The sequence below is a fragment of the Toxotes jaculatrix genome, chromosome 12 (assembly GCF_017976425.1).
Source record: "Toxotes jaculatrix isolate fToxJac2 chromosome 12, fToxJac2.pri, whole genome shotgun sequence".
Classification (NCBI taxonomy): Eukaryota; Metazoa; Chordata; class Actinopteri; family Toxotidae; genus Toxotes; species Toxotes jaculatrix.
In genome coordinates, this window is record NC_054405.1 from 25,586,664 (window position 1) to 25,604,051 (window position 17,388).

Genomic DNA, 17,388 nt, shown 5'->3' on the forward strand with positions numbered 1-17,388 from the left:
AGACAACAGGCTCAGTGTTTATCTCAACAGGCTCAGGAAACGAGCGGCTGGAGGACAGTCACTGATCAAACGCTGCGTGTGTGTGTGTGTGTTGTGACTCATGTGAAGTGGCGGCAGTAACACTTCAGTTTCCCTCTCTTTGGCTCTAAAAGCGACAGGAAGCAGAGAAACTTTTATAGTATTTTCTCATTTTGTTTGTTTTTGGGTTAAAGTTTCTTCTGCAGCTCAACAGGTGAACACGGAGCAAACTTTCCCAGACAAAGACGACGCGTAGTGATAGGACCACCGTGGTTCACTGGACCCACAGCTGATCGTGGGTCAGGGAGGTTCACTCTGTTCCCGGGGGCTGTGAACTCCGCCTCGCTGTGATTTGAATTCAGTCTCCTGGAGAAGCGACAGACTTTGTCAGTCAAATCAGCTGCAGGTGGGATGAGCTCAGGTCCTGAACTCTATCTCATGTAACACACATACACTTAGCCACACCTGGAACACAAACACACGCTCTGATTCACAGTGAAGGACGAATTCCAGATGTTCAGTGTATGGATCATAACCTGGATTCATATAACTTGAGGACAGAGAGATGGCCGTGAGGGACTCCTGCCTGACATGTACGTGAAGTTTATCTCACTGAGTTTTTAATCTTTATTTAAAGAGGCTGGGATTCAAATAAGATAGTTACAGGCCTAAACTTCTCAAAGGTGTGTGTGTGTGTGTGTGTGTGTGTGTGTGTGTGTGTGGTGTCTATGAATATTTAATATTCTGGAGGTGCAGGTGTTGTAAACTGGTGGTCATCTGATATCAGCTCACCAGCGTGTAACCTGATCTTACTGATTAAAAGCTGCCGTCCGGTCTCTGCTGTTGAAGGAGCCTTTCAATAGAAACTAGAACTGAATTTTAATTATTCACTCTGACGCGACTCTTTTAAAACAAACCATATTTACTGTTTGTGACTCACAGGAGACAGAGGCTGAGATATCCTGACTAATACGAGTCACAGCTGCCGGCGTGGTCTCTGCACTGTGATCCTCAAAGATTCAAAATAAATACTTTCACATAAAATCCAGGCTTTAAAACATCCTGTTAGAAACGTCTGGGTCACATGCAGCCCCTGGTCTTTACAGGACTCAGAGCCCTGCTGGTTTTCATTCTCGACATCTACTCAGGGATTATTTTACACCTCAGACTCCAGGTGAATTTTAATAACTGTGATTATAATCTGGCGATTGAGCAGAAAAGCAGCAGGAGCCACTGAGAACTAAAAACCAGTAGAGCATTAAGCACTGAGGCCTCTGATCTACTGGGGTGTTTTTGGTTGAACTTTTTTATTCATCAGGTCGGGTAAACTGATCACGGAGAAAAAAACCTCGGTCAGGCTGCTTTTCATATCATTCACTGGGCAGAGCATAGGCAGGTATTCAGAAGGTATAAAGGTGTGGATAGAAAGAAAGGCCCTCGGCCTCTGTGATGACAAACACCTGGGAGATGCTACATCGTCCCTCTGTTTAAATTTATTTTTCTATTCATAGTCTTAGGCCTGATTTTGGTCTGAATCCCTGATAAGCTAAACTTCAACTCAGATATTAGAATGAATGGTGCTAACATTAGCATGCTAACAGGTTCAAAGTCTGGCATGTAAGTGATCAGTGTGGATCAGGTGAACAACAGGTAACAATTTTCACTTATTATGAGAAATATTTGAACAGCCACAAGACGAACTGGTAAAAACTCTTGTTCCAACATTAGTGGATCCCAGTGAACCCAGGTTCACCTGTGGGGTCTGGACTGCCATGAAAGCAGCTACAAACATTCATGTTCCCCTCAGGATGAACCGTACTAACTGCTCTCAGCTGTTCTTTGTGCTTGGTGCTAATTATTGTAAATGTCAAACTGAGATGATGAACATGACAAAGGTTTTATCTGATAAACACCTGCAGCACTGGAACAGGTGTGAGAGCAGAGATGAATGGAGTGGACAGAAAAGCTGGAACAGTTCACTGCAGCCGTGTACGACTCCAATAATCTGTCTTCACAAGAAAATATCTTACAGTTGAACACCTAAGCCCCTCCTGCCCTCCACAGCGTCTCTCTGCCTCTGCTGCCAGGTTGATTTGGATTCTCATCATCCAGACAGACAGAGAGACAGACACACAGAGAGACAGGCAGACAGAGAGACAGGGAGACAGACTGGCTGAGTGTCACGAAGCTCTCCTGCTGCTGCCCTGGTGATGGGAGAGGAAGGGAGGGGCTGAAAGACGGAGAGCAGAGAGGGAGAGAGGGAGAGAGGGAGGGAGGAGCCGGGCTGTCAAGGTGAAGCGATAAACCTCTCTTTATTTGCTTTGACGTCCAAGACACGACGCGCTGCTCCGGCGGCACCGCGAGGGGAGAAAACGTGACAGGAGCCGGCGGACGGTCCGCGGGCGCAGACGGGAGCGGACGGAGGGAAAGTGTTTTCACCCTCAGCTTTTAAGATTTTTCTTTTTTTTTTTTTATATATGTATGTGTGTGTATATAGGTATATGTTTGGACGTAAACTTAAATGGCACGGAGTGAGCTGAGTGCGTCATCTCGTCTGAGGAATTAACGGTGAGTTTTTCTCTGATATATGACATTCAGACAGGAACCTGTAGAAATAACCTGAGAGTTTACAGAGACGTTGATGTCCCTGAGGCGGGTTATTACCTGCGCTGTCTCCGCATCTCCTGAGCTGATGTCAGGCTCTGAAAACATGGATTATATATATATATATATATATATATATATATATATATATATATATATATATATATATATATATATTATAAGGCGTCTTCGTCCTCAGTGTCAGAAGGACAAATTAAGAGACATTGTTTAAAAGCAGCAGTGCGTCTGAGCTGTTGCGTAATGAGGGAATCGATCGGTGTGTTTTTGGACTCGACGCGGACACGATCCAGTTTAATTCAGAGGACAGAGACACACTGTCTCTGTTTGTCTCTGTTCATCTTCTCGCTGTGAAGGCGCCAAGTATCAGCCGAAGACTTTATAGTTGTGTCGGCAGTTTAATTCTCTGTATAAGGCACCCAGATAATCCACAAACACAGAGGACAGGCTGGGGCCCCACACACCTAAGGGCCCCTGAAGACGTTCCCAAATAGATTTATTAATAAACAAATCTAGATTCGCACTGAAAGACATGACAACTACACATTAGCCTATTTCCAAACCAGTTTCTGAGCATGTCCTAAAATGTTTCAGTCCACGTGGAGGAGGCCGGGCCCTTGGTGCTTCTCTGGGAGTTTGTGAGAATTTCAGAGCATCATGTGAGAGAATAGATACTTGAATAATTAGTTAACTGAATGGGAGGGATGGTATATTGGACTCATCACTTTATATATATATATATATATATATATACACATACTACTTTTCCCCTAAAAAATAAATAATAAGTCCATAGATCCTGACAGGACTGTGTGTAAACAGGGCAGTGCCTGATGCCTCAGGCCTTGAACATGTGTTAGCCATGTTAGCGTAGCTGTTACAGTTCTCACATACATGTGTAAATGTAAAACTTAAGCTAACGGAGGACTGAGGCTGTCCAGGTGTCCTGGACTCCAGCACCTAAAATCTGAACCAAAACAAGGGCTGAGAGGTTAAAGTGCTGACTCTGTGCTTTACATCCACATGACACCACTTTGTAATTGTAGTCCCTGTTACAACACACAGAGGATCTGACTCAGGCTGAAATGTCTCAGCAGCTAGTGGATTCATCACGGTGTCATTTTGTCCAAACATTCACGTCCTCCGGATTAATCCTCGTAACTCTGGTCTCTCATTTTTTATCTGGTGCTGTCATCAGGGCAAAAACTTCCATCTGTCCAGTACTTTCATTCCCATAATCCTCAGCTGCACTTTGCATTTAATGAAAATTAGCAAATATTAGCATGCTAACACTCATGCTATGCATGAGAGTGACCATGGATAAACATTATACCTGCTGAGCATCAGCTTGTTAGCTTTGTCATTGTGAGCAGATTTGCTGATGTTAGCAGTAAACGCAGTTCTCTCTCAGTGTTTTTCCTGTTCACTCTCTGTCTTGTTTTTAAAGAAATTTGACCCAAGAAGAAAAAAGAAAGAGAGAAGCATGGGAAGCTAATCAAAGTTAATCAGGGGAAGATACCTCAGCCTCACCAGGCTGGGAGTTAAACTACCAAACAGTGAGGAAACACTCAAACCAGCAGAAAAAAAAATCTGCAGAAACATTAAAGAAAGAAGCAGCAAAGACTCCTGAGTGTCATGAACCTGCTGCTGAGATGAGCTTTTATACAGACAGGTACAATTTGGCCAGATTAGATACACCTGATGAAACTGCCCCACCCAGCAGCAGGTGATACTACAGGTGTCAGGCCTGCACTGCAGCTTGTTTCCACAGTGACAACACATGATCAGGTGGATTGTAAATATGGAATCGTGGGTGAATTTGTTCATATGCACGTTTAGATCAAATCTGTGCATAGTCATTTCATGAATGAGGCCCAGTGTCTGGTCATTAAAAAAAATAATAAAATCAGATCTTTAATGTCTGCTCCTTTATTCTGAGCCAGCTGAGTAACTTTACCGAGACACGTGAGTCTTTGAGCTCCAAAGAATGCAAGGACACGAGTCGGAAAAATATCTTGTTACTTAAAAAAAAACGTTAGAGATCTTAAGATTTTTATCTGACACCAACGTCACATGGATTCAGCGATCACATGGGTTTTTGCTCTGAGTGAAATGTGTTGACAGATCGGCTGCTTTCCGAAAGCTCAGAGGAGATGAGGTGGCCTGCTGTGGCCTGGAGAGTGTCCTTGACCAAAACACTGAATCCTCACATGATTAAGGGCTGGAGAAGGAGGTCAGGCTGAGCCCTGGAAGCCCTTGATCTGTGTTTGAAGAGGAAGTTTCTATTTTTACTCAACGTTTGAAGATCCAGCATCAGGTCTTTGAGATTTAATGCTTTGATTTCTAATTTTACATACTTAGATGACTAAGAGTCCAGAGTTTGAGTGATTGGCCCAAAACCTAAAACCAGTCCAAACCAGCAAATCTAAACAAACGCATCCAAATTAGTTTGAAACAGGCAAACAGCAGACAGACACAGTCAGAGAGCAGCTGGGGAACACGGTGAACCATTTAGCAGCTACAGAGCCAGATGTTTCCCTCAGGAGCTGGTAGAGACCAAAAACAGAGCTAAAAGAGAGAGAGAGAGTACCGGACTTGACAAATAAACATGAACTTCAGTTTTTACACTGCATCTGTCTCTATGGATGAAAACGCACAAAATAGCTTTTAAATGTTTAATCATGAAACGTCCTCCGTGGTTACTGCTTTTATAAACTGCTCATTCAGATTTTCCTCTCGCTTTCAGATCTTCCTTTGGTGTTTGTTTTTTTTAGTTTTTTTTTAGTGTAGCTTGTCCTGTAAAACCGAGATGCATCAGTTTGATTTCAGGTTCTGTTCCATGTGAGATAAAAGAAAACAGGGATATAAATAGAGTGCGTATGTTCTCTGTGTGTGTGTGTTGCTGTACATGTGTGGGAGTGGAGGTCGAGGTCTGAGTGTATTTCCTGAACGCTTCTCCTTCATGACTGGATCGGACAGGCAGGAAGCGTGGGGAGTAAACAAAGGCTCTGTTCCATGTCAGTGCTCACAGATTGAAATATCAGCGGCTGTGCGACCCGATGAAGGCCCTCTGCTGATGAATCACCGCTGCTGAACAATTTCAAATTACAATAGACACAGGGGTGTGATTCCCAAAGGTGATATGGAGGTGGAAGATGAAAAATCATGACACGAACTCCACTCGTGCTATGAATGTAACTGTAGTGCAGAACAAGTGTCCAGTTCAGAGATAAAACACACAAACAGGCCAGTTCATTTTTAAAACAACAACCAGTTTCTCACATTTCACCTGACTGCAGTACCTGGACGTCTCGCTTCAGGGCAGCTGATAAACACAGCCAAGCCACGCCCGTGGTTCTGTGAGGCTGTAAGCACAGTAAACACGGCACAATCAGCATGTTAGCATGCTAACATTTGCTGATCAGCAACACAAAGGACAACGAAGGCTGATGGGTATGACTTAAATTTTGATGAAAAGTCACCAAAGTTAGTAGGGTTCATCCTCTGGGGACCATGTATGTTCAGAAATTTGAAGGAAATCTGATTTTGTTGAGATATTTTACCGACCGACTATAGAAACTGACACTGCATCCACGGAGCCACGCTGCTAGCATGGATGCTACAAACACAACTGTCAGACTTTTATCGATGAAATCTTTTGATAGATAATCTCTGTTTATGTGACATGACAAGGATCTCAAACAGCTGTTTACCCATGACAACAGTTGTCATGAGTAAACAGATTACAGGCTAGCAGGCTAATACGCTAACGGGTGAATTTGTGATGCTTTCATTAACTTGGCTGACAGTCGGGTTGGTAAAGCTGAGCAGGCAGGAGAAGGCGGAAGCTTCGAACACCAGTAGAAAAGATTTGTTGGTTCATTACGGACGTCACCTCAGCTCACCGCTCACGCTGTGAAACTGACTTTCAGCTGGACACGGTGACGCTGCTCTCTAACTACTGAAAACCTCAGTTTCGTTTAAAAACAGTTTTCATGGAGAAAAATGTTTTACGGCTTTCATGAGCTGTCTGCCCCTCAGCTTCTGCCAAAAACTTCACCAGTGACACTGTTTATTCTTAACCTCCGCATCAACAGACAGACAATCCAGTATGAGGCTCTGTGTCAGCAGGCGGGTCAGAGCTCACCAGATGGAGGTCTGCCGTCTAATTAATGGTCCGTCTGTTTGGGTCTGTTGACATGAAAACCTGGTGGTGAAGAACCTTCTGTTCTGATTTACCGGAACTTTGAGAGAACAAATCGTGTTAGTGTCCAGAGGAGCGGCGTCAACACGCTGATGACACGTTTCCTTGTTCCTGTCACTGAAGTGAGAGTTAACACAATCTTTTTTGCAAACTCCAGCGAAGGTTTTGCTGGTAATGAAGCTGCTGAAATCTCTGAGCAAATCAGGAAACAAAAACCAGCTGCTGAGATTTCGCTGTTGTTGTAGCACAGAATTATTGGGTGTTTTCTGTCATTCACAGGCCACAGAGATTTTCCCTTTAGCCACTTAATGATTTTTAGGAAAGCACACAAGTTCATCAGGAGCATAAACACAGCGTGGGAGCAGCATCTGTCTTTGTCAGAGGAAATGATTGAGAGTATTCCAGAGTTAAAGAATCAGTGGAGCAAAAAATAATACAAAGAAAATGGAAAAAGAAAGAAATGAATATTTGAGACTTGGAGTGACCTAAACGTCCACAGCAGATGATGTTCTTCGTCTTCTTCCTCTTCCTTCTTTCACATCTTCCTGTTTCTCTTCTTTCTGCTTCTTCCTCTGAATCCACCCTTTGTGTGGATTTCAGCAGCCCTCTGCAGATGTGGACTTCTCAGGGAGGCCTGTAAAGTCCTGACATTTGGATTCAGCCTTTCTCTTCCTCCTCCTCATCTTCTTCTTCTTTCCAGGCTGTGCACATATTCTGCTTCACTGGCCTTGGTCCTGATCCTAACATAAACCATGAGACTGCCCTTGCGTGGTTTCAGCAACTGTCCAATAGCAGCATATGTTTATGTTGGCGTGGTAAAAGCCTCTAAGGATTGTGGGACTTGGAAGCAGTGTGATGTTGTTGTGATGTTGAGCGACACAGAGGCCACAGCGTGATAACGTAGAGATGGATGTGGCAGCAAAACATCCAATTTTGACAAATCAGAAAACTCGACCTGTAGTCGACTCTGCTTCCCTTTAACCGTGACCGCCGTCTTCCTTCAATCCTCATGAAGTCGTGTTTGGGTTCTAACCTGACCGAGCCTCAAACATGACGTCGTCACATTATAAAACAGGTTTTATTTCTGTAGCTGGGCTTTGCACTGAGAAACCCTGCTGATGAGGACGTCGAATCAAGGAGTACGAAACATGAGAAAGTGTATGTGAAGTATCCTGTTATTTTTTTTTTTAGCTTTTTCCAGTCACTCTTTGTCTTTCACTACATCACTGTGAGCTGGTCTCTGAAGTGGAAAACTGATACTCACCCCCCGAGGTCGGCATCATAATCCTGCCTGAACAGCTGAGATTTATAACCACACGGCCTCTGTGCTGTTTTTATTGCTCAGAGTTCTCACTGTGTTGAAAATATTGTCTGAATTTGTCCTCTGATAATCGCTGACGATGGTCTTGTCTCCTCCCCGTGTGTCTTTGTAGAGCAGCGTGAGGCTGAGGAGTCTCGCTGGGATCTGAAAGGGAAGAATTTGGTGTCCCGGCGGTGTAGACGGACCCCCGACTCCGACCCCCCACGGTCCTAAAGGGACCAGCTGTTTGACTTCACGTGGATGAACCGGGCCGACGAGGATTCAGACATCACCTCTGGGGTTTCTGATGCTTCTGATTGGACGGCGCCTCGGTTCATCTGACCCACAGGCCTGACGTGTTTCTTCCAACTCCAACTTCTTCTTTTTCCAACTTCTCCTTTTTAATTTTTATTTCCTCTTCTCTCTTGGACCAAAGTTCTGCCTCAAAAAGCAGGCGATGATGCCGTTGCAGTTTTATTTTCCATCAGAAAAGAGGAAAAAGTTTTTAGCCTCAGCACCTTAACCAGCCTTTCAAGGAAACTGGGAGGGTGGATTATTGAAAGGAGTCTGCTGGAGCCTTTTGGAGAATTTAAATGGATGTTTGCTGCTGCTGAAACTCCAGGGAAGGTGCCGAGTTCATCTGTAGTCCTGTGGAAGGACAGTGTGTGTCTGTCAAGTTTGTGAATGTGTGTGTTCGTCCTGGGAGTCAGACGCATTTACATCTAAATGAGCGTTTCAGGCGGCTGGAGCTGATTTCTGAAACATCCGGACGAATACACAAGATTTGCAAACAGACAGAAAGGTTGTTTTTTTTTTTTTTTCTCCTCAAGTTAACTCAACTTTCTCGATCCAATTACCAGATTTTTGACCGTTCAGTAACTTTCGAATATAAAGACTGATTCTTTTGAAGTTGGAATGAATTTACCTTCAACATTTCAGAAAAGCACAAAGATTTCCTGTGAATTTTGTGGTGAATTTGTTGGTGCTGTTCCTGTAGCAAACTAAGTTTCTCATTTCCAGACACATAATCCTGTTTTTTACACGCAGTGTCTGTTGTCACGCCTTAGAAGTGCAGCATCCTGTGATTTACATGAATTCATCTGTAAACCAGATGGACTGAACTGGTTTTGATGAGACTACAGAGCCGCTGCTGCTGTTTCCGAGACCTCATCATTAACCCGACATTCAGGTCCTCTGTGTATTTTATCTCCTAGGAAAGAAAATTCATGAGATTTTATTTAATGAGAATTCATATGATTGCACCATTTACTAAGGATGTTGCTTTTTATTAACACAGCACCAAGACTCTGACTGCAGAATTTTTAATATTCAGACGTGTGACAGTTATTTCCAGCTGCTACGTCGTCATCTTTTTAACTTCTTCAGACATTACCGCGGATCTCAGAAACACTTTTCTCATTTGAATGTTTGGATCTGTGAAGTCTTGAGCTGCCAGTTTCAAGAGAATCTGATTTCTTGTGATGATTTGAGCGACATCACAACTTTAACTGATTTAAAATCATCAGTATTCAAGAGAAGAGGCTGAGCTTGTCGCCAAAGAAGCACGCTCTCTGTGACTGCTGCTCTGTGACTGATTTTTTTAGTTCCCACCCTGGATTATTATCATTGAATGTGATAAATTTGCCAGAGTTTGACTTTTTGACCCTGGAGAGACGAATCATAAACTCGCCGAGCTGCACAGCGTCCAGAGGACAGCAGGACCTCTCGCACAATCCCACCTGAAATCACCTCGTCCGACCTCGGGGGGGAACTCGCTGCCCATCCCATCACCGCCATGGTGATGTCACAGGGCACCTACACCTTCCTGGCCTGTTTCGCCGGCTTCTGGTTGGTCTGGGCCCTCATCGTCATGCTCTGCTGTTTCTGCAGCTTCCTGCAGCGCAGGCTGAAGCGCCGGCGTGAGGAGAGGCTCAGGGAGCAGTGTCTGCGGACTGTAGAGATGGAGCCGCTCAGCTGTCACCCCACAGGCTACCCGCCTCCTCCTCCTCCACCACCGCCGCCGCCACCACCTCTGCAGGTGCCCAGGGAGCCGCCGCAGTTCTGCCCTCCTCACACCCTGTCGCCACCACTTCCTCTAATGGTTCCTCATCCCATGCCACAAGCAACCTGGGTCAGCATGCCAGGTAACGTAAAGGGACTGTTAATGTTTGGTTATTGATTTCTTTGTCATGCATGTCTTTAATTTTCCTTCCTTAAAAGGTCACAAGATGAGGTGAGAGAAGTTTTTTGATGTTGAAGGTGAATGCAACATGCTGCCGTGCCGGCGTTTGTAAAAACACTCCCTGTGATTATGTTGTTCTCATTTCAAACACATGGTGACCCTCAGGTCAACGTACGAACAACCCCCAGTGATCAGTGATCACAGGGTGGAGAGTCTCACTTCAGCAGTCGCACTGGTTGATCCATTAGTCTCAACAGCAAACTCCACCGCAGGAGCAGAACATGAATCCCGTCTCCACTGCTCAGTGTAAAATCACTGACAAGTATCGGACCTGTCACATCTAGTTTGCTTTTTATTTACGAGCCAGATGCATGTTTCATTCATAACACGTACGAATTTCAATAAAAATACAATAAAACATTTGTAAGAGAAATTCAGACGCAGACAGAGGAGCAGGGGACAGGAGGAGGATTATGTTGTGCGCCGTGTCAGATTTTTTTAGACTGCGGTTCCCAGCCTCCACCTCCCTGCCTGCCGGGCAGCGTTCCCCTGCGGGGCGTCATGGTGACAGCTGCTGCTGAGGCGTGGGCGGTGACTGTGGAGGCCGAGCGGTGACAGAGTGAGCAACAACACGGCCGGGCTGAACTAAAAAAGACACAGAAAGACGAGAAGAAAGAGACAATCAGATGGACAGTATAGAGTCAGCTGCAGCACAGCTGATCGCATTGGCTTCGTCGTCCTTGTGTTGCTGTAACCGAACTGAACTTTGTCACCGCCTACAGAAGCAGATGATATTATTATATGGATATGATATTGAACGTTGCAGTCCACAGCTCACTTTTTTTCCAATCTAAAACTTGCCGGTTGTTCCTCAGCCCAGGGCCGATGTGTACAACAAATCTTATGGAAATGAATTCAGGAGTTTTGGGGACGTTCGAGCTTCACCCTGCTGGCAGAGGATAACATGAGGCAACTTTCCTATTCAGGAATTCAAGCTAGAAAAACTCCACCGCAAGCCCCATGACTTGTAAAGACGTCTGAAATGGAGAAAAAGTGCAGCTGCAGTGAAAATCACTGTCTGCAGCTGTAGAATAGATTAAAAGCAGAAGCATTTAAATGCGACAGTGAAGTAAAAATCCTACAAGCTCCAGCTGACATCAGAGCATCGACATGTGCAGCAGATTTGGTATTTTAAACTCTAACTTGAGTTTAAAATGTAAATCTCTGTTGAAAACTATGCCTGAAGTCTGTCTCCAGTTTGTGTAGTTTCAGTCCTGGACTGTGAGAATTCACTGGTGCTCATGTTGTTGTATCTACCCACAAGATGTGGACAGAAAGAATGAATCCTGAAATGTCTACGGATGAAAAACTATAAATCAAAAAGCAGCGAAGGGTAGGGTGAAGGGTAAGAACGCGATGATGAACGTCTACACAGTGCTGGGAAGGAAGAGGGATGAAGAGATGTGAGACAGAGGGTTTACTGGAGAGTAAGAGGAAAACCGGAGCGAGTAAAAGAGCATCAGCTGCTGTCAAAGATGTTTAATGAGCAGAGACAGACAGTAAAGGATAAAACAAAAGGTTGCTGGAGCCTCGGTCACAAAGCAGACTGATGAAGAGGTTTAGTATCCAGGCAGCAGCAGAGCTAAAAGAGAGGCAGGTGCCGACCAGCTGAGCACAGCAGAGGACCGAGAGCGAAGCCAGGAGCTGCTCAAGTCGTGAACACTAGAGGGGAGAGGGACGTGGGGCTGTGGACAGAACAGAGCAGCTCTGATGGACCCACTGTACGTCACCTGCACATATTAGCCCCCTGGCTTGCTGAGTGTCAGGGAGTGTGTGGATCGTGTACTATGCTGTAGCTCTGTCTGTATACAAGACAAAAGAGGCACAACACTTTAACTTCCGCTCAGCTCGGCTGCAGGATTTATTCTGCTGAACATAAGAGAAGCTAAATATTCAACTTCCTGAGTTAATAATTGCTCTCAGCAGCATCAGGCTAGCTCCCAACTGTCAGCATATAACTGATTACCTGAGAATATTTATGTCGATTAGCAACATATTTCTACACAGAAAACGAAAGTTAACATGTCCATTTACATTTAAACTATTATCTATCGTTAACACAGTAAAACAGTTCCTCGCACGTGCCTTTAACGATTTTATGGTATTACTAACGTTTACCGTAACCATTAGCAACAGGTCCGCTAGCCTAGCATGGCTAAACAGGGGCCGTACCTAGCTACAGTGATGCTTTGAGCTAAATGCTAACATCAGCAGTATGACAACGGCAATTTTAGCATGCTAATGTTTAACAGGGATAGTTTGGGGAATGTTTTGCAGGAATTTGGTTTCAGAAAACACAGTTTGGCTTCACAAACACATATTTCATGCATCACTCAGCTGTCATCCCACTCAGCCAGCGTGTGTTGCTCTGACAGGCTTTTGTATCGCACACTCTGACCCACACAGGATGTTCACACTGGGAGCAGCTCGGATAAGTCGCTCAGTTCAGACCGGGGGTGATGATTCCTCCTCTGCAGCCGAGGAGTTTCGAACCAGACACTGATGTTTGCTTCCACTTTTGGTTTCGCTCTTGGTGACTTAAAATTTTTATATCTGACAGTCATCATTAATACAAAGGTTGGACAGTCATGGTGCCGTCGTGTTGATGAGATGTGAGAAAATGAGTGAGATTAAATGAGGAGAGAAGAGGAGACGTGATGAGAGAAGAGAGGGATGAGATGTAAGAATGAAAGAGGAGATGAGGATCAGCTGATCAGAGGAAAGAAGGGACAAGAGATCCTGTACCTCACCGTGACCAACACCAACCACTCACCGTGCGTCATGTGTTAGTCATCATGCATCACAGTTACCACATTCATGCTGAAATCAGCAGCTCACACACACACACACACACACACACACACAGAGTTACAGACACAGTTACACACCTCATCCGCCCAGAATCTGACTACTGCTTCAAACCAAACTCTTCTGATCCTCCCAGTGGAAACATCTGTCCCACCCGTCCCATCTGTCCCACCCGTCCCCTGTGTTTCTGCTGACGTTGTCTTTGTGTGGCTGATGTTTATTTAAAGCCGCCTGGCAGCAGGTAAAACTGTTTACAGCAGAGAGACTGACAGGTAGTTAGGAAAGAGCTGACACACAGAGAGAGTCTGATCCTGTAGGTATCTGAGAGGCATGATGGAGGAGTGATGGACTGTGGCCAGGCTCACACACACACACACACACACACACACACACACACACACACACACACACACACACACACACACGTTTGAATCCATAAATACATCCGTCTCCACGGCAACAGATCAACAAACATCTGTTGATTTCCAACACTGTGGCGTTTGTTTTTGTATCTGTGAACAGGTTCAAGCTGAGGAGTGAAACATGGATCGGTTTTGTTAGCAGGGAAACAGTGATGCTAGTTTATCTGAACATCTCAGAAACCTGTTCTACGTGTGATTTATCGTGGCCAAATTCCCGTTCAGAATCAGACGGATAAGCTGCAAACTTTTTTCCAAACAGCTTGTGCATGAAACTTACAGGACGAGTTAGAGTTAAAATTTCATGTTGTGCAACACTTCGACAGATATTGATCAGGATCTGGGCAGATTCATCAGCCTGGAAATAGAAACTGCCTTCAGTTGTTCCAAGAAACTGCTTAAAGGTGGATGTTTGCAGCCCGTGGGGGTTTTATCAGGCCAAAAATCTTTTCCCTTATACTGACAGTGCAGTGAAATACAGACTCCACAGTCTTACACGATGCCCACAGGCTCTCTGTCAGAGCAGAGCTGTTTGGAGTGAACTCTGTTTTCAAAGGTTGGTTTTTTTCCTGATTCTTATTTTTGTGCTTTGTTTCTCTGCAGTAAAACAAACGCATTCAGCTGCTAAAATGTCACGATTCTACAACCAAACTCCGACCGAGCGACTCAGCTCTTTGTTTTCTGTTGTATCAGCCGTGACAATGGTAAATGAAATCAGCTGTAGCTGCTGAAGTTCCCTCAGCACATGGCAGAGAGTCTGTGGACTGTGATTCATGTCAGCGCTCCTTAAAGCACCGTAGCAGCTGTAATAACTTGTGCAGGTGTTTCTGCTGAGGTTGTGTGTCAGCAGTCTCTCTTAACAAAACACGTTGGTTCACACAAAGTCCCAAACTGAATTCATTTACAGAGAATCTACACTAAGCTTTTCACGTCCAGCCAGGCCCAGATCCACATCAGCCCCGCGTCTGAGAACAGTCCCTCATTGTACATAACAGACTGTGTTAGACACAAATGAATCATCATCATCTTGAATCATCTCTCACACGTGTTGTGTCGCATGACTGTGATTTTCACGTCTGTAAAATATTTTTGGTTTTGCATTTTGGACACCAGTTACACAGGAGCACTGAAAACCATTCAGACCAGTTGATCTCAGCCATCATCTGCCCAGTTTACCGTCTGAATACACAGGAAGTAATGCGAGAAAAAAAAAGTGTGTTTTATGTTTTAAAAACGTGTGTGAGAGAAACAGGTGAAGAGCTCGACTGCTCGGCTGAACACACTGTCACAAGCTTCACACCAGGCAGGTTTAATGACAATCGTTTGGGTTGTGACCCCAAAATGGTCAAATCAACAGCGACGTTTAAAATCACACAGTCACAGAGATTCTGCTGAAGTTGAGATTAATCCTGAACCTCAGTCTCCTCTTTTATTTCCAGATACAGATTTATTCGGGAAGCCGCCATGCTATGAGGAGGCGGTCCTGATGGAGGATCCTCCTCCGCCCTACAGCGAGGTCTTGGCCGACCCACGGGCGGGCACCTTTCTGAAGCCCGTCCCGCTTCGAGCAGAGCCGGCACCTGTCAGGGAACACCGGGATCCGGCTCCGGTGTTCACATCCGAGACCAGTAAGCCTCCCGCTGCGACTGTGTTCCCCGATCGGGGTTACTCCTCCCTGATACGCCTGCCTTCGTCCCAGCGCTGGGACTCCCTGGGTCATCTTCTGTCCAACATGGACTTGAACCACAACAACCTCACCCCGCCAGGGGGCCGCTCCCTCCAGGCTGCTGCCGCGATGGCTACCATGCCACGCCGAGAACCCAGGACTCACCACGATGGACTTGGGCTCAGAGGGGGAATACAAGGACTTCAAGGGGGAATACAAGGATTCCAAGGAGGCTTACAGGGGCTTCAGGGGGTTCATGGACTGAGGGCACTGGAGCCCGGCTGTGGCCTCCCAACAGCCTTCCCCCTGCTGGGTCGGAGCACTGCTGTCTAGGTCTGGATTCTCTCTAACCAACCAGTAGGTCGGTCCATCTCTGAAGAGCCTTTATCAGGAGATCTTTATAGACAGACTTCCTGTCTGTACGCCTCCTTTCCTGCTCAGTGTTTACAGCACTAGCATAGAAGTAGAGATTTAATTCCCCAAAGAGCTAAAAGTGGGTTAAAGTGACGCGAAGGCGTCTGGAGTTCGATTCCCCGTGCAGCTCAGTGGGCGAAGGATGCCACTTACTCTGCCGGGACTGTGGCTTTCAGCTGTGTGTGTGGGTAAAGGAGGAAATTACACACCGTTTCACACCGGCGCTGTTGAGTCACTGAGGTATCCTGGTGTCATATCAGAGTTAATTGAGTCCGAGTTCTTTAGAGGAGCAGAGGAGGAGAGGACAGAACCGGTAACGACGCAGATGAAGAGCGACAAATGAGCAACAAGCACAGCTGTTTGCGAACCTTTCATCCACACTCCCTCCGCCTCTATTTTCATCTCTACCTCCCCTTTTCGTGTCGCCCTCTCATTCTGTTCATCCTCTCTTCTTTCTGCGCTGAAGCAACAACCTATTGTACCAGTCTGCTGTTGCCATGGCTCCCGGGAAACTGTCTGTTGCCCACGACGACCTCTCCTCTTTCATCTGCTCTGATTTTTGAAGACTCTGTTTGCGGCCTGGCTCCTCACGAGGACTGAGAGTATTAACACTTAGAGAAGAACACGTGGTGACCTTCAGCCGCCCTGTTTGTGACATCAGAGCCAGTTTTCACACTGAGATCCTGAACGGATCTGAAGGTAGCCCGCCACAGACGAGCCAGGATCGCGTTTTCTAACATGCTGCTTTGTTATTTTCAGCGTAGTCTGTAACTGTGGTTTGGCCTCGGCCTGGACGTCAGGTGGTCACAGGATGACGTTCGCTCGGCCATTAATGTGAAAAAAAAACAAAACAAACATTTTTCACGTAAAACATTTAAGATGATTCTTTTCTGCTTTGTGACAAACGCATTTCCTCTTGTGAAATAAAAACATCTTCACCTGCAAAGTTTCTTTCAATAAATTATGGAGAAAAAAAAAGATCAAAGTGTCAAAATAAAACAAACAAAAAATAAAACTTAATTCAACTGTTCCTATGTTCGTGCTTTTATTTCTCATAACAAATACCCCAACAAACACTGGATCCTCCTCTCAGGAGCATCTCCAAACTTAAAACCATTCATTTCTCCACATGTCTACATGTATCGACAGCTAACAGCTAACAAACAACTTCTTCATAATACGTACTCTCATGTTTCCCTTCATCACTGTGAAGGAGACACACTTCCCAGAAACACCTGAGGTGATAGAAGTGAAGACGAATCCAGCTCAGATGTCTCGCTCAGTGTCTCTGGCAGCAGAGGACATCAGTATTTAAACAGCTGGTCAAACGTGTCCCTGGTTACAGAAGGTTTCAGTTTTCAGAACACGTGTGGTGTTTGAGGAGCAGTATTGATCAGAGTCTCATAAAGGTTCTTTACAGCTAATGTTTAATGTTTAATGCTCGTGTTTCTCTGCTGTTTGCAGACGTAGTGATGGTTTCAATTTTCAGCAGCTCAGCAGATGAAGTTCCCTGTGAGAGGTCCTCAAGTTCTCTCTGGTTGGTTGTTGAGTTCTACAGTTCTAGTTTCATGGCTCTTTTTCTGGAGATCTTTGTTTGAGGCTGTGAAGTTCTAGATTTGTTGAGTTCACCCTCTGACTTTCTAAAAAATCTCTGTCTTAACAGAGTTGTCCAGCTTTCTCTCTGAATCCTACACT

General features: G+C 45.2%; 1 protein-coding gene across 2 annotated transcripts; it reads left to right on the plus strand.

The window, feature by feature from the left end:
- The first annotated feature begins 468 nt into the window (after window positions 1-468).
- Window positions 469-16,712, plus strand: LOC121190266 (proline-rich protein 7). 2 transcript variants are annotated; one of them, XM_041050858.1, is made up of 3 exons: window positions 469-611; window positions 8,283-10,288; window positions 15,053-16,712. In XM_041050858.1, the coding sequence occupies exons 2-3, from the start codon at window positions 9,940-9,942 to the stop codon at window positions 15,610-15,612; spliced, it is 909 nt and encodes a 302-aa protein (XP_040906792.1). In that variant the 5' UTR covers window positions 469-611; window positions 8,283-9,939; the 3' UTR covers window positions 15,613-16,712. The 2 variants fall into 2 exon arrangements, with proteins under 2 accessions (XP_040906792.1, XP_040906791.1); XM_041050857.1 differs by lacking the exon at window positions 469-611 and adding an exon at window positions 2,420-2,586 and having other exon boundaries at window positions 8,278-10,288.
- The last annotated feature ends 676 nt before the right edge of the window (window positions 16,713-17,388 follow it).

Excerpts from the sequence above, each read along its gene's own strand:
- LOC121190266 (XM_041050858.1), top strand. The coding sequence starts at position 9,940 with ATGGTGATGTCACAGGGCACCTACACCTTCCTGGCCTGTTTCGCCGGC. Across the intron at positions 10,289-15,052 it reads AACCTGGGTCAGCATGCCAG|ATACAGATTTATTCGGGAAG; the intron begins GTAACGTAAAGG and ends TTTTATTTCCAG.